This window comes from Procambarus clarkii, chromosome 43 (genome assembly GCF_040958095.1).
Source record: "Procambarus clarkii isolate CNS0578487 chromosome 43, FALCON_Pclarkii_2.0, whole genome shotgun sequence".
NCBI lineage: Eukaryota > Metazoa > Arthropoda > Malacostraca > Decapoda > Cambaridae > Procambarus > Procambarus clarkii.
The window spans coordinates 34,159,408-34,180,593 of NC_091192.1; the positions used below are offsets into that span (position 1 = coordinate 34,159,408).

The 21,186-nt window shown below is 39.6% G+C and overlaps 1 protein-coding gene across 8 annotated transcripts in view; it reads left to right on the forward strand.

The window, feature by feature from the left end:
* ACC (acetyl-CoA carboxylase) overlaps nt 1-21,186 on the forward strand; it is a 105,765-nt gene that overhangs the window by 52,497 nt on the left and 32,082 nt on the right. For 3 of the 8 annotated variants that reach the window (XM_045738929.2, XM_045738921.2, XM_045738922.2), the window contains exons 25-31: nt 449-493; nt 3,389-3,539; nt 7,546-7,782; nt 8,184-8,387; nt 9,379-9,486; nt 13,755-13,950; nt 15,550-15,650. In XM_045738929.2, coding sequence (XP_045594885.2) covers nt 449-493; nt 3,389-3,539; nt 7,546-7,782; nt 8,184-8,387; nt 9,379-9,486; nt 13,755-13,950; nt 15,550-15,650 — 1,042 coding nt within the window. The remainder of the gene's footprint in view (nt 1-448; nt 494-3,388; nt 3,540-7,545; nt 7,783-8,183; nt 8,388-9,378; nt 9,487-13,754; nt 13,951-15,549; nt 15,651-21,186) is intronic. The other 5 variants (XM_045738923.2, XM_045738924.2, XM_045738928.2 and 2 more) reach the window with 3 other exon arrangements.

A 21,186-nucleotide genomic window follows, 5' to 3' on the forward strand; every position in this document is an offset into this window, starting at 1 on the left:
CTTAGAGCACTTTTCATCAGTCATCATTCATTCAAGAACTGGAGGGGTGGGCTGCCAACTCCTCTCCTTATAGTCTCATGAATGGTTAACCAGACAGTAGTCTTGTCTTGATTTGCCTACCTTTCTGGGCCCTTCCCCAGTCATGGCAAGTATAACATACTGTACTTTAAATGTAATGAATTGATCGGCCATTGCTCCCTGCACCTCTGAGGGTACCAGGTTTTCTTTCTGGCTCTTGGTTCCTGGTAAGAACTCCTGTGACTGATGACACCATACTAGTATAGCACATATCAGTTTGGAAAGAATTAGGGAGCTTTTAGGGCTCACCCAGAAAATGGCATTTCATTACATTAAAGTTTTTTCTTTCACCTACAAGTTATTTTTTGTAGTTGAATTTAGATACAAGGATTTCACTGCTGATGTATCTGTCTTTTGTCTTCTACCACAGACCCAAACATCAGTTGAGACATATAGCTAAACCTATTGATCCAAGGTATGGACAGAATAATGTTGTGGTAATCAATCGATCACATTGGGCTGCATTAACTGGTGCTTTTGTATACTGTAATTGCAAGTGATATTCATATTGCAGCTGCTGGCTATAATGCACTTAACCTTTGAGCTGCAGTTTCAGGATCTTATAAATTTTCACAACTTTAGTATATAAAGAACCAATGCTCAGTGTGCATGTTTCAACCACACTCAGACATTCCATGGCATTCTAGAGCCTGAGCATTTATGGATGCCGAATTCAAGGCCATGTTTGCCTTCAGTGGGAAGATATTTTGAGAAGATAGGTCCTCAGCATAATTTTTAACCTCTATATTGCAAGGATGTTGGGCCGATTGCATTACAGGGGGTGCTTTGTGTAGCTGCTACATCTTAATTTTGCATCATTCTTAACACTTTGTCTGGCCCAGCGTGCGTGCCTCAGCCCACCCCAAGGTCGGCCGAGCGTTTCCCGCACTAAAATGCGAACTCTCTTCAGTTTTCTCACTTCAATTTATGTGCTATGTCGTTCATGTTGGTATCAAATTGTTCGCAATAGAATTTTTGAAAGGGATATATGAATATAAGGTCCAAAAGCCCAGTGTGCTAACTGCAGCAAACATGAAAATTGGGGGAATGTTACCCGTGAGGGAGCACCCACCCACACACCGGCAACACCTGCACTAAAATGTTTATACTCTTCAGTTTTCTCACATCAATTTGTGCTACGTTGTTCATTTCAGTATCAAATTGTTTGCAATAGACATCTCTAAAGGGATATATGCATATGAAGGCAAAAAGGCCCGCGTGTTACCCAAAGCAAACCAATAAATCCGCCGAGCATTTCCCGTGAGATTGCACCCATTGGCACACCCACAACACATGCACTAAATTGTGAATTCTCTTCAGTTTTTTTTCTCAACCAATGTTTCATAGGTGGAATGGATGGTGGGTAAGCATTACTGCTTATCCACCCAGTATGTCCTCTTGTGAGGTACAAACCAGAGCATGGCGCAGCACACAGTGCCACACCACATGACTTGCACTTATACTAGCACTGCTGTTTCACTTTCAACCACCTCACTATCTACATCACTGTCACTTTCGGCACTTTCAAGATTAAGATCAGAAAACTCGTCAGCAATAGTCAGGAATTTTATTGGTGCGAGTTTCACTTTGCTGTACTTTTGGTGAATATTACTTAGCTCTTTTCCCTCAAATGTGTTTCTTTCCCTGGTTTCATCATGGAAAGACTGTTCTTGATCACTATCTATCTTTGGGTAAATGTAGAGTTTATAAAGGCAGTAACAAGTATAGCCTAGGAAAAATAGCCGTCACAGGCACTTGTTTGTACATGAGGGAAGGTGGCAGCGGTCACGAAAACATTGGGCCTATTGCATGGGAGCCTTGATGCCACATGGGGTATCACAGAAAATGGGTAGATATTGGTGCTCCTTTTAAAACGTGTACCATAATGTTTGGAAAGAAAAAAAGCAATTTTAACAAATATTTTAATATCGGATGCAAAATGCATCCCTAGTCAGGATCCGTAGTTATATACAGACGCATGTTGCGTCCCTAGTCAGGCAAAGTGTTAAATGTTGTGAAGTTTGGTTGCAGCTGTTAGGCGATAAATTTAATGCTAATGGTTCATTTTGTGATATGTTGAGAGAGGTGGAGATATTGACATTCTGCCAATCTTTTTTTCCTGCCAAACTTTTTCCTTTCCCCCATTCTTTCTTTCTCACCAACTTCCTCCTCCTCCTATTCTTTCCCTTTCCTCACCCTCTTTTTTCCCTCCCTTTCATCTCACTCTTGTTTTTTTCTCATACCATTCTGCCTTCCTCTCTTCTCTCCTGTTTCCCTTCTTTACCCCTTCATCTCCTATTCCTTTCTTGCCCCCCCCCCCCCCTTTCCCATCTCACCTTTTTTTCCTCCCCCCCCCCCCTGTTTCATATTATTCCCGCCAACTATCTCTGTAAATAGAGATGCATTTAATGTATCATTCTTTTGGCATTTTTATATTTATTATGCTTAAGTTAATTGTATTAGTGTTAGTACACATCGATGCAGCACATTTTGGGTTTAGTTTTACATACATACATGCACTCATATACAATACTTTTTACCCCATTTCTCACTTTCTGGAGGAGGAAAGATATCAGTCTCGAGGGAAAGTGAATAGTACTTAAATTGTTCATTGATTTGTTTATTGATTTGTTCATTAATTTTATTTTTCTCAAATAAGTAAATAGACAAGTGATTTGAGAGTTTTTAGTATGCCCAGTTCCTTCGTTTCTTTGAAGTACAGTACTACACATACCTGTCAAAATCCTGACAAGCAGCTGAAAGGTTAATACACTGCAGTATTGTGGATGCCTGTGTTGGGGCAAAGTGTGAGCTCTCTGTGGTATTGTTTGAGAATGCTTTGAACACTTTGTGTATTGATATTAATGTGTGTAAAATATGTCCAAGGGATCAATTGTCCAGTTTACTAGGTGTTCTGCTGTGTAAAAATAATTGGAGAAATAATAAATTATCAAATTATGCAAACATTAAATTTTTGTATTTGGTGTGTGGGTGGGTGTAAATGTGTAATGACAATTTGATGTATTGATATAAAAAACTCCATGGCTGATGCAATCTAGCTGATGCGATTCTCATTGTTCCTAATGAGCTACTCCTTGGGTATTATTTTTTAAGTTTAGCTATCTTTCTGAAGTTATACCAAGATGTTATAGTTTTCATGTCATAGTGCAATTAACAAATTATATTTTGTGTACCTCATTAAGCAAATTACATTGTGCCAAATAATCTATTCCTTATTAAAAGATTACTTTTATGCAGTGAATGATAATTTACCATTTTAAATTGCATTAACCTTCTATTTCACTATTAGGTCAAGGGATGAATTCCAGGAAGACCGAATCTACCGTCATCTGGAACCTGCGCTTGCATTCCAACTGGAGATCAACCGTCTGCGGACATATGACCTGGAAGCTCTTCCAACCTCTAATCGCAAGATGCATTTGTATCTGGCAAAGGCCAAGGTACTGTATTTTTATTATGGCTGAACGTACATAATGTAGTAATGTCTTGGCAACCCTTTCTAAAGATTTGGTAAGTAAAAATTTAAAGAGTTTTGCCTGACCAGGAACATCCTACTAAACATGCAGGGGATGAGTCACAATAACGTGGCTGAAGTATGTTGACCAGACCACACACTAGAAAGTGAAGGGACGACGACGTTTCGGTCCATCTTGGACCATTCTCAAGTTGATTGTGGTCCGTCCTGGACCATTCTCAAGTCGATTGTGAGAATCACTTGAGAATAGTTCAGGACGGACCGAAACGTCGTCGTCCCTTCAATTTCTAGTGTGTGGTCTGGTCAACTCACTAAACATATTAAGGCCAATGCATGCTATGGTTGATAGCGTTCAAATTGTAGTTTATGAAATGTGAGGACAGGTTGATCTTGGTGAGTTGCCAAGGCTTTGATTTGAAGATGTGAAAATGGCTAGTAGAGTTCAATCCCTGCAAGTGCAATATACTGGTAATGAAAATGGGAAAAAGGGATGGTATGCCAGAGGGGCAGCCGCAGGAATTTGAGATTTAAAATATGATTTGGGCATGGGGAGAGCACTTGGCACAGTAGTAGATGATTGGAACAAGTGAGGTGGTGGTGGATGCCAAAACCATTGGTAGTTTTAAAGCGATATGCGATACATCACTGGAAAGACGAGACAACTTTTGTGTAATTCTCATCCTTTAACTACATTTAGGTGATTACACTGCTAATTACATGAATAGAATAACGTGTATTATTTTAAAAGATTGAGACATATGGATAATATTTAAAAACCTAAACAAACATTTCTGGGAGGAGCATCTTTTTGCTCCCTGAAGCTATACACCGAGAGGGTTCCCATTTACTAGGTCACATTAGGCGTGGAGTTCTTAGGCCTACCAGGGGTCAGAGCCAGAACCTAGTCCTCTCAGAGATGCAGTAAGTGGGGGACATTTTGCTACCTCACTGGTGAAAACATGCAGGAAGTCAGCAAGCAACCTGTACTCAGAAATTACGTCTGAATTTGGCCGTTTGCCCATATGGCCGCTGAAAATGGATGTAATTTAAAAATGAAAAATAATTGAAAAATGAATTTTGTATTGTTTTCAATACAGCAAGTTAAGTGTCCTCTGCTAGGTTAGGAGGACAAGAAGTTCTCCTAAGGTTTCAAAATGTCACGAAAACAGTTAATTTAATGTTTCCTTTCTTAACCTAACTGAGTAAGCCAGACTCAGAAACAGAGTCCTCCGGCTTACTCAGAAAATGGGACAGTACATCACTTTTGTGAGCCGATTTCATTTCAAATTACATCCATTTTTTACCATAGCGTGCATACGAGCAAAAAGTGACTTTATTCTAAGAGGACGAGTTGCAGCAAGACAAAGCAAACTACTGCTGGGTTGTTTTGAACCAGCAGTGGTTTGAAGCCTCAGAACTTGCTTAATGAACTCTCCCCAACTATGTAAACTAACTCCAGGCTGGAGCCAGCCCGTCCTCACAAAGAAAGACCAAAGTCCATTCCATGCCAAACCCCTTGTTTATGAATGAAAAATGGTTTACACAAGACTTATAACTGATGATATCCAAACACTTTTGGAACACATGCTTTGCTGACGACTTTTGTTTGAACCACAACGCTGTAAATATTTCACCCATGTACTACAAATACAAATAATTGCCAACAGAACCTTAACACCTAACCTAACCTAACCAATGCCTAAATATGCACAGTATGCTAATATATAATATTAATTTATATTTGAGAAAATTCCTGTTTTGAATGAACAACATGTTAAAATTGATGAATGTATCTTTGGGGTCGACTGCTGGATGGAATGAACTTGGTCTGAGGATGGGTTGTTGGGGGAGAAAGCTTTTAAGGTTCAGATAAATGCAGTTAACCCAACCATATCTTTCATGTAAAATTTTTGTGACTCATAGAAACTAAGTAGATCTGTTACACAGGAACTTCGTGTTCAAAAACCATACCGTCTGTTGTATCATTTCTCTCCATTTCTACCCATTTGTTTTTAATAATTTTGCCTAGTGTTTTGACCAGCATGCTTGTCTTGATACAGGTTTCTGATTAAGTGGGTCTTCTGTTACTATTTTTTGTTGACTGGAACTATGTTTGCCTATTCCCATACATGTGCCAAGACTTCTGTACAGAAAGATGCCTGAAAAATCAATTAGAGGAATGCTCAGCTCAGATGTGCATTCCCTGATGATGATGCTCTATCCACGCCAACTGCTTTGTTGCTTCTTATCTGCTTGAGCATTTTTCCCCACTTCATTTCGAGACACCTCTATGCACTCTGGTATTCTCTGAAATTAGTATTGTTTGGCTCTCTTAAAAACTTTATTTTGTACAGACACACTTTGGAACTCTTAATTTAGTGTTTCACACATTTTCTTTTCATTCCCTATGAGTATGTTCCCCATTTTCAAACTCCAGATTTTATTCTTTACCTGGAATTTGCTTTTCAAAAATTTATATAGTAGTCCTGGTTTGGTTTTACATTTGTCTGCTCTCTAGAGTTTCTTTCTGCCTCTCTCTTCACTGCCGTATAGTTTTATCTTGTTTGTTTGTATTGCCCATACATTTGAGGATTAGGCCTATTCCTACATTGAACGCATTTATTTGTCTTTTGTTCTCTGGCCTTCTTGCAATTTCTGTTGAACCAATCCTGTTATTCTAGTTCTGTGTATCTGTTTTGGTATGAATTTGTTTGTGCCTTCATCATATACACACAATTTTGTAGATCTCATTTACTTCCTTGACTAACAAAGTCTTTCCAATCAAATTCATTACAGGACTTGCCAAGTTTCCCATAGTGTCCTCTCATGAAATCAAGTTTGTCAACAGTTTCATCGTCTTCATTCTCTTTGGATTATTTAGCATTGCATATTTTATTTGCAGAAGGAAATAGTTGCTCTTATAGTTGCCCTTACCTTAGGGAGGAAGGTACTGAATGTCAAATGTACAATATATATACAAAAAAAAATTCTGATGAATATCCAATCCAGCATTGAAGGAACATCCCTTCCCTCATTCTTGTGGCTTGCTTAACTTTTGTACATTAATGTCTCCAGGATGAACTTAATGAATTTACCAGTTCAAAAGTCCTCCCTCCTTTCTTGCTTTGTAGGCCTTGCAGTCTGTTGATTTAAAGTTGAAGCCACCAAGTACCAACAGTCGTGATATATACCCGGTATCTTTATCTGATCTTATTATAATCACTCTCATGATCGTCATGAAGTGATCTCATTTTTCATCCAGCTTCCATTGTGTCTGTGTTGCTTGCTGGTGGACTATAGGCATTTGTGATTATCAGTTTATCCTGATTACAAATCTCCAGTGCCATTATGACAACTTCTGATGAATTGTCAATTATTAAATCTTTTACCTTAAAGTGTTCTTTCACCAGCATGGCAACATTTCTACCTTTCATAATTTTTCTGTCACGTCTCTAAATTTTGTAGTGTAGAAGATCGGGTGCTAGAGGTTTGTGAACACTTTGAAACTCTTCCAGTCGTTTTTGCTTGTGAAGTTTTTAGCTCAGTTTAATCACTGCTTTTAGGAGCGGGGGGAGGAGCAGGTTGGGTGATCTTCCTTCACCCTCTTTGGGATTCTTCTTTGTCGGTTTGAGATGACTTGGTCTTCTATCATTTTATTTCTGGCCCTCTGCCTACAAACATGATGCTTGTGTGTCAGGAAGTTGCATAATATTATATATGTTGTGTGGTATTTGAGGCCTAAAATTAAACAATGCTTTAAATTGAGATTAAATTGGTTTCAAGTTAGAAAAAGGTGATGGGTCATCCAAATTTTTGTTAATATTCTTATTACTTTTATATAGTAAATGTATACAATATCCTTGTTGTTGGGTCATCAGTGGTGTTGGAAGAATCTAGGCTTCACAATTTCACTTGGATGCTTTTAACTGTAATCAACAAATACTGAACTATTAAGTATTTTCTTTTTACAGGTAGCGGATGGGCAGGAGGTAACTGACTTCCGCTTCTTCATTCGATCAATTATTCGCCATTCAGATCTAATCACGAAAGAAGCATCTTTTGAATATCTGGAAAAGGAAGGAGAGAAACTATTGTTGGAAGCAATGGATGAACTTGAGGTAGCATTTTCCCACCCACTGGCTAAAAGAACAGATTGTAATCATGTATTCTTAAATTTTGTCCCAACTGTTATCATGAACCCATCAAAGGTAAGTTAGTATGTTGCTCTTTGTTTGAATACTACATTCTAAAATTTAAAACAAGATCTGTATCATGTAACATATAATATGCTTGATTTAATTGAATACTATATATATAGCTCTCTGGGTACTTCCACATTATAATTTTATATAATGGTAAAGGATAACTTGAATGTTCTTGTCTGTGGTTCCCCCTCACACTGCCACCTCATGGTCATTTTATACTCCATAAATATATCATCATTGACCTATTTTCTACGCTTGGGTTGAGAAGCATCACTTCAAAACCCGAAAGCAAATATTGATGGAAATGTTGGTACAATATGTCAATCTTGGGCTTGTGTAATTTTTCTTAGATGAAAAAATATCTAAAATTTGACTTAAAAATGCAGCAATTTTAAATGTTATAGATTGAAGATTCGATAAGGTCAATTGTCAACCGGTATGGGCGTCGGCTCTGGAGCTTACGTGTTCTACAAGCTGAAATTAAGATGACAATTCGCCAGACCCCCCAGAGCAAGACTATTCCTATTCGACTAACTCTTTCTAATGAATCTGGATACTACCTGGACATGCACTTGTATCGTGAAGTAACAGACAAGCTTACAGGACAGGTAAGTCTTTTGTAATTGACATCTTGTATCTAAAAATTATGAAATTAATGTAATTTTTCAGCAGAAGTTTGAAATATACAATATGCCGTTTAAAACTGAATCAATTGTAAAGCACTGAGCAATTAACACTACAGAATTCTGAGTGTTCAGTTTTGGTGTGCACCTGGCAGTGACATTCTCCAGCTGAGACTGTTGGCATTTCCAGCATAAAGACTTGATTAACTTAATAGCTTATTGCAAGTCAGTTTTATGAAGTTCGTGTGTGTAATGTGGCAAAGATGTCGGTTCACAAGGAAGGAAGGAAATATCAGGGGAAAGTATATCAGCATTATATATGTATCTCACCACTTGGTGAAATACATATATAATTTGAGCAGTTTGCTTTCTCACTTAGTGCATTGTGTAACCTTGTGAAAAAATACACTGGTCAATCATTCATATGTGCTGTTCCAGACGTGTCATATACAGTAAGTGTGCCGATCTTCAAACAATAAGGGACCCAGTAGCAACCCTTGTTGCTGCCACTTAATTACAAATACTGTATGTGTACAGTATTAACAAAATGGAGAGAATAAGTTACAACAACATGGCTGAAAATTAGTAACCCGATCTCCACATACAGAAGAAAGGAAAGTGATGATGATTTGGTCCATCTTGGACTCTTGGAAAGAATCCAAGATGAATAAAAAAGTAGTCACTTTTCTTCATATATGTGGGTTGTGTTATTACAAAAAAAAATACTGTTGACTTACCCAAGGAAGTATGAAAACCAGTAGGCTAAAATGAAAGTATGATAAGGGAAGGTAAAAGATTTAGATGTTATAAGATAGAAAAATTTGAATTGTTTGTTTTGGAAGAATGTTTTGATGATTTAGAAAGTTTGTCAGACCCCCATGTATTGTTACATGAGAAGTCTTGTGACCTTGGAAGAGAACCCATATTGTATTTTACTAATTTTTATCACACTTATTTCTGAAACCAATACCACCAGGTGAAATTTTCGGAATATAAGATTGACGCCCCTCATCGGTCACCATGTCAAATAGCATCTCTCAACACCTGGCGACGTTATCCATCCCCTGCCAGAGGGGTCTTCACGGTACCTTCTTTTATCAAGCTTTTACATATTTGTGTGAATAGTGTATAGTACTTCTTAATGGCATGGGAGAAATAATTGAGCAGTACATTTATAGGACTTTTGTATTTATTATAACATGAATATAGTAGTTAATGACACTAACTTTTGAGACACTTTATTTCTTGCTCCATTTGTTGACATTGCATGGAGCAGTTAGTGTATATTTGTTGGAAAGTTTTTTTGATGATGTGATGTACTATAGAAGGCTCTGATTAACAACATTAGAATCTCTGACTAGTCAGCTTACAGAATATTAACTGGTTATAGGGTATATGCAAAATTGTATTTTTTTTTTTAGGGTTTTCTAGCGGTTATATAGAAATTAACATTATATTGACTGGCACAATGCTTTATGATATTTTTTAGTCTGTGTTGCAAGTACTGTACTGTATATAGAGTAAATCGGTGGTGGACTTGAATTTCCATGGTAAAGACAAAAACATCAAAATACTTTGTATTACTTATGAATGGTTTTACACAGCTGTATTATTTTTTCATGTTTTGTAGAAAAAATATTGATATGCATTCATTTGTATACAATTTTGGGTGACAAGACTTTGGGTGTAGTGATTTTAATGTTTAGTTAATAGTCTTGGTTATAGTAATCAGATGTTGAAAATGTGATGACATGTCATGATAGCCGAGATGAGGATGCTTGTGCAAGGCCTGGAGCAGAGAGCTTGAGCGAGGCTTGGGGTAGAGAGCTCGAAGGAGGGCAAGAGCATAGAGCTCAAATGCAGGGTGAGAACGGGTAGCTTGAATAAGTCCAGAATAAGCTGTCTGCTCTATAATGAGGCTGTAGGATCTTGTGAGAATTTTTCAAGTGTTACATCCTTGTCAATGAATGGAGAAGACTTGCAGTACTGTACTGTATATCTAGTGTGTTTGCCACTGAACCACTATTGGAGTTACTGTCAATTCTACATTGCTGACAGCTTATATTCCATGCTTCACCTGACTACATTGGACAGAATGCTTCTAATAAATTGATCAGCTTGCTGGGAAACGTTTTGGGTACTTCCGGCTGTCCTAAATGATTCCCGGAAACCTTGGGAACAAGTATCGGTTGTAATTAATGCACATAGGATTATTGGAGTGTTTATTATAGAACTTCTTGGAATGTGTAATTCTTAGGGATAAGTTGTGTGGAATTAACAGGCACATCTAATTGCCTGCAGTGGAACGTCTGAGAACTTTGGAAAAACTATATTACTTATTCACTTGTGCCATCGGAGCCTTGACTTTGTGACCACTGGAGTGGAAGACTGGAGCTTTACTGACCTTACTACGAATACCCACAATAAGAGAGGGTCCCAGAGTTATACCACTGGTATCCAACCTCTCCTGGAGTATCACTCGAGTCAATTGGAAGACAGGAACTCCGATGGAACAAGTGAATGAAATGTTATTACCCGGTTATTGTGGTTTGCAATTTATATTAATCTTGATGTAGTTGCTACAGTACTCCACCTCCCAGGGGGAAGGAGGAGTACTGTAAGCAAGGTTTTCTCTAAACTACATTAGACGTGGATAGTGTCATTGCCCAACCCTTGGTGTGTCGTTCACAACCTACAGTATGGGCCTTGCATCAGTGAGGTGTACCCTATGCTGAGATGGGAATTATAGTTTTTGCTCTACTTTAAAAAATACAACAGGTAGTGAGGTGTGATAAATAGCAATAGGTGTCATATCTATCTTCACATACTCATCAATTACCAACAGTAATATTTATTCTTGGATGCAGCCAAATTTTACAGAATTCAAAGGGAGCTTTGTAACACAAAATTTAACATAACTGTTAACTGAGAAATAAATAAAAAAAAAAGTAAAAAATATATTTAGTGTGTTCTGGAAGTTAGAACACAACATAGTTTACAACCATAGAAGCTTGCTACTTTTGATAGCCAGATATGGATTTCTAGTTATTGTTTTTGCCTAGTGGCCAAACTTACAATTTGTCAGGTGCTGGGTCATTTCTGACTTGTTCTCTACATTCTGAAGCCACACTTCATGCCTCTAGTGGTTTGTGATGCTCGCCTCGGCGTGCAGGAGATGGTGGCAGTTTGGATGGTTCTTTTGTGTATCTCGCATGCTCAAAGCTCGGCTGTATGAATGCATAGTGTGTGTTCTCTGGTGGTGCATTGCCTCGCTCAAAGTGGGAGAGGGTGATGTGTTTCTTGGTCTCTTCCATTGTAGCATTGAATTTGGGTCATAGCTTATATTTTAGAGGTCTCAAGTGTGCACATGGACAACATCTGGCTCTCTTTGCATGTGTGGCATGTTTGGCATATCTAAGTGAATCCCTTAATATTTGTGAGCTGCCAGCGTCCTGTGCACATAACTCCATTTCCCAGCTAGAGATGTTTGTATTGATGCGCTTCGATAGTACATACTCGGATCACACGCTTGTTGAAGTTCAAACTAACATCAGTACTTGTAATATGTCCAAAGGGATTAACAAGCAAAAAGGGTTATTCAGCGAATTTAATTTTAACAGCAAGAAGATTGTCTGGGAAAAATTAATACAGAACTTGCAAGCTTCCAGTGGGAAACCATCTTCAGTAACAAAACTTCCATGCAAGGAATAGAACAAATGGCTGCTGAAGTGTACAAAGCCTGCTTGAAGCATATTCCTGTGTAGCAGGTCTGAAAGAGGACCATGCTTGAAAGAGAATATAGATGATCCTACAGAAAAAAGAAGATAATAAGGGAAATAATGCTTAAACAGATATGACTATCCCAACAAAAGGAATTTTAAACAGGGAAATTGAAGGAAAGATAATTATCAGGAGAAAACACTAATCCATTACAACTGTATTGACCTTGGAAGGGATATGATGACCAAACCACACACCAGAAGATGAAGAAATATAAAATGGACTTGATAATGGTCCAGGGCAGACCGAAACGTTGTCGTTTCTTCATCTTCTGGCATGGGATTTGGTCATGATATCTTCAGCCACGTTATTGTGACTAGTCTGCATTTGAAAGGGATATAAGGATAATGATTTAGAATAGGATGGAGGAAAGGAAAGGAAAGGTGCCCATAGAGAAAATGTTCAGATCTTCCACTTTAATGTTCATTAGGTGCTAAACATAGTTTCATACTATTCTTTTACGATTTCACCATTTCGTCATTCTCTTTGTATTAACATTCACTTTTAAGTACAGGTCTAGTACTGATGGGGTTTTCAAATTTTAATTTTTGTATATAAAAATAAATATTTTGGATTCTTCTTTATCTCTTGCATTGTTTTCCATTTTAATTTCTGAAATGATCATACCACATTGAACATAAAAGAAATTTATTTTCCAGGTAGTCAGTAAAGCAGACTAAAATGCCCTTTAACTACTGTTGCTTCATACATACTCATGAAGTATGTATGAAGCTCATATTTCCTTGCTTTAATTTTTTATCATTGTCTTTCGATAAGATATCCTAATTTTTGTTTTTACATTTCCTACAAGTTCTGTACCGTCCAATACACCTTTCTGCCTCATTGGTGCAGAAGTTCTCAAAAGCTTACTGTTGCTCCTTTTCACCCAGCAGTAACTGGATACCTGGTTGTAATTGGCAGGTTGTGTTCTAGGGAAAACTAGTAGGGTAAGGCTTAAGATGAGGTATTGAGAGGGAAAGCCCTGAGCCTGCTAACAGGAGTCAAAACTTGTCATATACTATAATCACTTGTGAATAAAAAAAAAAATTTAGATAAATTATTTGAACTCATTAGTGAACACAACCACAACTACTACTCTTGACCAATGTTGCAATAAGCCAGACTCATCCCTGCCATGAAGCAGGTCCTGGCCTGCTTCATGGTAAACAAAGACGGTCACAATCTTGGTAGCTTGCCCAAAAGTCTCAACTCTTTTTTATAGTAATTTTGTGCCATTTTTTAACCACCTTTTATGACTAATTACTTGACTTGGTGTTGGAACGGCATTAACATTTTCGCAAATAACTTAACCTATGTCTTGTAAGATCTTTACCTGGAGAGCTCTGATCACACAATCTTACAGCTCAGCATTTGTATGTATTTTATTATTTGTTATCACCTTGTCTGTCTCATTTTAACTGTCAGGTCTTACTGGGCAGGTGTTTCATACTGTAATGTGTGTACACATGTGCATATTTTATACTCGTATATTGATGTGATAATGCCTCTTATTTTGTTTAGATTTATTCATTTTGTCAATATTTCTTATTTTCTATTTCTTGATCTATACAGATTAAATTTGAAGGCTTTGGAATTCGCCAAGGACCTCTGCATGGTCTGCCAATCTCAACACCTTACATGACTAAGGATTACCTGCAGCTCAAGAGATTCCAAGCTCAGACTAATGGAACAACGTATGTTTATGACTTCCCCGAGATGTTTCGACAAGCTCTTGAAAGAGTGTGGGAGGAGCATCTACTTGAACGAGGTATAATACTAATGGTAGTAAAATTGATAGTGGACTAATGCAATGTAAGAGGCATACAGGCAAAAAACATATGATATATCAATAAGATTATTAATATAGAAATAATGGCTTTTGAGGTTCATGTTTAATTTAAAATCTGTTGGCAAGTGTCAGATGGAACTGAAGCTTGGGTAATGAAATGGTCAGAGTTCTCAAGAATGTAGGCAATGGAAACCAGTTTTTGAGAAGTAGTGTATATAAGTATGTGGGACGAGTGTAGCAGTGAGGAAATATGAGAGATGTGGTATGAGTGAAAAAAGGTGGAGTCCTATGGTAGGTGAGGTAGTAATATGAATGTTGGTAGAAAGCCTGAGAATTGTTTTTTAGGGGGCATATCATTCTAAATCGTTATAAATTAAAAGTTGTTCAATTTGCTTATAAATTTTTTTATGAAATGGTTATAGAAAGGGCTGCAACTGGTCCAAGTTTCACCATCACACCCTAAACAGAAAAGGAGAAAAAAAATACACAACGTATTATGCAACGAATGTTCAACATTCTCAAATAATCTCAGGGAACACATGTGTCAACTAAGATGTCTACTATGTGCTGTAGAAGCACAAACTCTTGTAATAATTGTAATATGTATGTGCAATATATTTATATTTAAGATTTTTTTTTTTTTTCTTTTTTTTTTTGGCCAATATTTTTTTCTCGTTTTTTATCAAGGGATTTGCATGAAACTTGCACACCTTGCTCAATGGATGCCTATCTGCAAGGGTGCCAATTATGAACGAAATCTGTCGAAGTCAAGCTCAGCTACAGGTGGCCGAACTTGGATCTTAATTTTACTCTGGAAAGTAATTTACACCTTCAAATTACTTCAGAGCTTTCATTTATTAATCAATTTACATGCAAATTACACCTTATATGTAGCGTTTGTGCTTCTACAGAATCTAGTAGACATTTTAGTCCAAAGTCTATTTGTTGATTTTATAAAAATTTATAAATATCATATATTGCATATTTTTTTAGAAGGGTAACTTTGAAAAATTATATTATTGCACTAAACACTTTTTTGATAAAACTGATCACTAGAATCCTTTATTATGTGCTTAATTTAATATCTGAGTGTTATAGAAATGATTTTAGTTGACACATGTGTTCCCTGAAACTATTTGAAAATTCGTTGCATAATTCGTTGTTTATTTTTTTTCTCCTTTTCTGTTTAGGGTGTGATGATGAAACTTGGACCAGCTGCAGCCCTTTCTATAACCATTTCATAAAAAAATTTATAAGCAAATTGAACCACTTTTAATTTTACATTGATATGCCCCCTTAACAAGAAAGGTGTACGAGGGTGAAATAAGAGGATCATATTATGGTACAGACAACCAGTGTCATTAAAGGGGTGAAATTTGGGTAAGAGAACTTGAGATTGAAAGCTTGTTTGGTGATAGAGCCTCCTGGAGAAACTTCTGCTGTTGCCATCCCCTTATAGGAATCTCTTTGGTAAGAGTAGCTCTTGAGATCAAAGAGAATCATTACTTAGAGAAATGCAAGTTTTCTTTTTCTGATGGATGTTCTTCTGTGTTTGCTTATGTAGTGAATTGTATCCAGGTGGAGGCAGCGTTCCGAGTCATCTCATGAACTTGGTAGAGTTGGTCTTGGACCAAGATGATCAGCTGGTGGAGGAGAAGAGGCTCCCAGGTGAAAATAATGTAAGTAAATAAGCTTAAGAAAATTTGTGCAATTAGGTTCACTTTTTTAAAATACATATTTGTACATGTGCTTTAAAATAGAAATATTACGAGTCTAGACATAACACGTTTTGATTGAATTTTTTATATACAGCATTGTAATTGTCATAATTTTATGACAATTAGTGGGACGGATAGAAACTTTATCACTGTGTGGTTTGGGTTATTGTTATAGTCGCGTTACCGTGAGCTCTGTGGAGAGCCCCTCCGGCTTCCCAGAGCTTACTGGGCTGATATGTATGTATTAGACCGTGTCATCAGTCAATTTGATTGGAGTTCTTGCCTACCGGGACCACGAGCCAGAACCTGGCTCGCTCAGAGACACGAAGAGCTATGGCCTATAGAAACCTCCATGTGGTTGGAAGCATTCCATGTATGCCATCGACCGGGTTAGGCACCCAGAAAGGTAGGCGTCCCAAAACAAACTCCACCTGGTTCAAAATTGCCACCAAAAGCCGAGCTATCAAGCAGAACTCCCCAATCCAAAAACGAGTAAGCAAACATACATTACATCACGCCTGCTGCAGCGCTGGTTTCTGTGCAGTTCTCTCCCCAGTAGGGGGAAGCCCCAGAACCCCGTGCCCGCCATCCAACCCCATTGATGCTGATAATGGGTTGGAGGCAGCTTCGGCATTGCATGCAAGTTCTCGGTTTGCTGCAATGTGCTAGGTTGGTTGCCTTTCCGGATGCCCTGCTTTGGTTATTGGGCCCCAGGCTTGGGGGCGTTAATTGTTTCGACTTTGGTTTCATCCGCGCTCCCTCATCCTTACCCTGCTATTGTTTGTCCTGCCCCCCCCCCCCCCCCACCTGCTGGCTCCCAGCTCCCGGCTCCCAAATGTCTGAGGGGTTCGGAGTCGGGGCAGGGTTTAGATGTTACCGAGACTCTGGCAGTCTCGGGCTGCCCCATCTGGTTCGACGTCTTCAAGAGAAAACTGGACTGTTTTTCTAAGAGAAGTTCTGGATCAGCCGGGCTGTGGTGGGTATGTGGGCCTGTGGGCCGCTCCAAGCAACAGCCTGGTGGACCAAACTCTCACAAGTCAAGCCTGGCCTCAGGCCGGGCTTGGAGTAGAACAACTCCCAGAACCCCATCAAGCAGGTATCAAGCAGGATGACGGAGGCATTCGACCCTACTCCTCCAGCTGGGGCATTGGGGCCTGAGCAGCAGGGCCTCCCTTTTCCCAGTTTTTCCAGTGGACTCTGCTTTTTCTTTAGGGGTGGAGGGTTTGTAGGACAGTTTTGCCCTGGGTCCTGGCATAGAGGATTACGGGGCTGGAGAAGAATCGACTTGAGGGGGGGGAGGGGCCTTGGGCCCCGTTTGACCCCGCTTGGGTGTTGGTACCCTCGGGGGGTTGTTGCACGAGAAGGAGTTTTCTTGCCCCCCTTTCTCTGTACGAACTTGATCAGAGTTCCTTGGGTTCTTCAGTCCCTTCCTTTTGAAGGCTTTCGGCTTCCAGCATTCCACCTAAGGAGGTTTGGGAGGTCATTGTGGTGTACCTCTTACGTAACCCGGATTTTGCCTCGATAGTGGCCCCTTCCTCGTTTGAGTTTGGTTCTGCTTTTCCTTATTGGGTGCATTATGAGTTGCCAAAGTCATCCTGGTTGGCAGGCTGCCCTTTCTTTTCTTTGCGGGTGTCTCCAAGCATCATCCAAGCATCCGTACTGGATGCTTGGATGGTGTCTCTGGACCTCCGGGATACGTATTGGCACATCCCACTTCATTCAGGGTTCAGGGACTGGCTCGGTTTTGTCGTGGGGCAGCGTGCTTACTGCTTTCATTGCCTTCATTTCAGCTTAAATCTGGTACCTCGCGTTTTCACATGCCTTACCTGGGTCGTGGTGACCCACTTGCTTCTGCTAGGGGGGTTCAGGTTCTGGCCTACCTTGACAACTGGCTAGTGTGGGCTCCCAGCCGGTCCATGTGTCTGCTCGCCAGGAGTTTGGTTCTTTCCCAATTTTAAACCAGCTAAAATTTGCTGGTTTAGCTGCCATTTTTGGTAATGTGTCTTGGGCTGACATTCGGGTGCGAGGGTTTTGGAGGTCGAACAGGGTCCTGGCCTCCCATTACCTCGTTAATTAATGTTCCTGGCCGCAGGTTGCAGCCTGTTATCTCGACTGCGAGTTGGGGTGCGAGTTGCAGCCGCCTCCCGGGTAAGTCCCTCTTTTACTTTTTCTGTGGTTAGGTAACTCTGGGGAGCTGGAGGGGGCTCCACAGAAAACCAGCATTGAATGTAATGAAACTACATTTTCTGGGCGAGTCTGGGAGGCAACCCTCCATCCCTCCGGTCGGCGGTATTTGCATTTTTGATATTCAGCTCTGAACTAGGGTTGGATGATTGGTGCGGGGTTCTGGGGCTTCCCCTTCCCCTTCCTGGCGAAGAGGGAGCTGCGTAGACAATGGTGCTGTGGTGGTTGTGACGTCATGCTTGTTTGCTTCCCTTTGGATTGGGGAGTTCTGCTTGATAGTTCGGCTTTCGGCAGCAATTTTGAATTGGGTGCAGTTTTTGTGATGTCTTCCTTTCTGGGTGCCTAACCCGGTCAATGGCAGACATGGAATACTTCCAACTACATGGCGGTTTCTGTAGCTCATCGTGCCTCTGAGGGGGGCCTGATTCTTGCTTGAGGTCCCTGGTAGGCAAGAACTCCAATCGAATTGACCGATGCCACTGTCTAATACATATATACATACCAGCCACTCAACTCATACATACTATGCACTCAGCTCCTGGGCCTGACTCATGGAATTCAATATTCATAAAGAAATGTAAAGTACCAGTAGCGAGAGCACTCAGCGTAATATGGAGAAAGAGCCTGGATACAGGGGAGATACCAGCAGCACTTAAATCTGCAGATATAGCTCCGTTGCACAAGGGGGGGAGTAAAGCCTTGGCAAAAAATTATAGGCCAGTTGCACTAACATCACACATAATAAAAGTGTTTGAAAGAGTGATTAGGAATCAAATTTCTAGTTTTATGGAAAACAATGAATTGCACAATCCAGGACAACATGGATTTAGAGCGGGAAGATCCTGTCTGTCACAGTTACTCAACCACTATGACAAAATCACAGAAGCCCTAGAAGAAAAGCAAAATGCAGATGTTGTATACACAGACTTTGCAAAGGCGTTCGACAAATGTGACCATGGGGTGATAGCTCACAAAATGAGGTCAATGGGAATAACTGGAAAAGTAGGACGCTGGATACTCAATTTCCTGTCGAACAGAACACAAAGAGTAACAGTCAATCAGATAAAATCGAGTCCAAGCGATGTTAAAAGCTCTGTACCTCAAGGTACAGTCCTTGCACCGCTACTGTTCCTTATTCTCATATGTGATATAGACAAAAATACACGCCACAGCTTCGTGTCGTCCTTTGCAGATGACACAAAAATCAGCATGAAAATTACCTCTGCTGAAGACATTGAAAAACTACAAGCAGATGTCAACAAAGTTTTTGATTGGGCAGCAGAAAATAACATGATGTTTAACAGTGATAAATTTCAGGTACTCAGGTACGGCAAAAATGAGGATCTGAAACATAATACAGGGTACAAAACACAATCGAATCTTCCCATAGTAGGAAAACAGCATGTCAAGGATTTGGGAATAATGATGTCCGACGATCTAACGTTTAGGGAGCATAACCAAGCAAATATCGCGTCAGCCAGAAAAATGATCGGATGGATTACGAGAACTTTCAAATCCAGGGATCCCATCACAATGGTTGTACTCTTCAAGTCACTTGTGCTGTCCCGTCACGAGTACTGACGGGACAGTTTCAATTTTTTTATTGAAAAAAAAGCCATATAGGGTATGGCTTTTTTTCAATAGGCCAGCCTGGAGTCCATACCTAGTTAAACACAAGACAAAGTTAGAGAAGATTCAGCGGTATGCCACCAGGCTCGTCCCGGAACTGAGAGGATTGAGCTACGAGGAAAGGCTAAAGGAGCTGAACCTCACATCCCTGGAAAACAGAAGAGTAAGGGGAGACATGATCACAACCTACAAAATCCTCAGAGGAATCGACCGGGTAAACAAGGATAAACTCTTCAGCACGGGTGGGACACGAACAAGGGGACACAGGTGGAAACTTAGTACCCAGATGAGCCACAGAGACGTTAGAAAGAATTTTTTCAGTGTCAGAGTAGTTAATAAATGGAATGCACTAGGAAGTGATGTGGTGGAGGCTGACTCCATACACAGTTTCAAATGTAGGTATGATAGAGCCCAGTAGGCTCAGGAATCTGTACACCAGTTGATTGACAGTTGAGAGGCGGGACCAAAGAGCCAAAGCTCAACCCCCGCAAGCACAATTAGGTGAGTACAATTAGGTGAGTACGTGCTTATCAAAAAACCATTAACGCTGTAGCACAACGTAGCACGCCGAAAGCGTGCTTTCGGCGTTTCGAGCGCTTACGAGGCAAGACAGAAAAGTGTATACTCTTTTGACTGTTCTGACACTAATTGTTGGCGTACGTATTTAATTTTTGTGTCACTGTGCTTGCCATAGAATTGTCTATAAGAACGTACCTATAAAATGCCTCGAAAACATAAGGTATATCAACACCAAATAAAGAACTACTGAGATCACTAGCCGAGAGCGTCAAACACCAACAAAATGTTTCTACTCTCTTCATGGTTGTGAAGCCCACAGTTGTGTTACAGCGTTAATTTTGGTATCACTGAAATCGCAATAAAATTCTCTACATGGACATATGCATATAAATATAGATTCAATGTCGTGGCCCACCCAAAACAGTGTGGGAAGTGGCCGAAGTGTTACCCGCGGCGGTATATCGGCGAAACCCGCTTTGAAAAGTGTATATTCAATTCACTGTCCTGACATTATTTTTCGATGTATGTATTTCATTTTTGTTTCAATGTGTTCGCAATAGAATGTTCTAGAAGAACATAAGTATAAAAGGTCACACAAAGATGCGTTCGACCGGCAGCATATATAAAAACTACGTCGATTATACTCGTCGTGTCAATAATACAATTGTTTTACCACGATGATTCACTGCCACGCCGTTCTCCTTAATAAGCTGTTAGGCTATTAGAGAAAACGTTAATTTCATGGCAAACGTTTGTAAACTATCCCCAAGTAGATCGGATAATAAATGGAACTTATACAAGTATTTTTTCTCGTGACTCTTGAGCGCGGCATGCCAGCGTAGTCAGTAGAAAAATTGGTGACAACGCTGAGGTCACCAAAGTGGGGAAGTTTTAAGAGCGTGTCTTAAAGCACATGAACTGGTCTATGCAGGAGTGGCGACTCGTTGAATTTGCTAAAGACAGTTTGTTTTTACATCGGTAATGAGTGGCTAAAATAATTTACATAGCAAGTCAAACAAGACAGGCAAGAGTTTTAAATTATCTGAAATTTAGTATTGTTGTCATTTTGTGTATACAGTATATGTGCGCATGCCTTGGTATGTGTGTACACTTCAGTATATATGTATACAGTATATAGCTTCTCTGGGCTGGACATAGAGTTCTT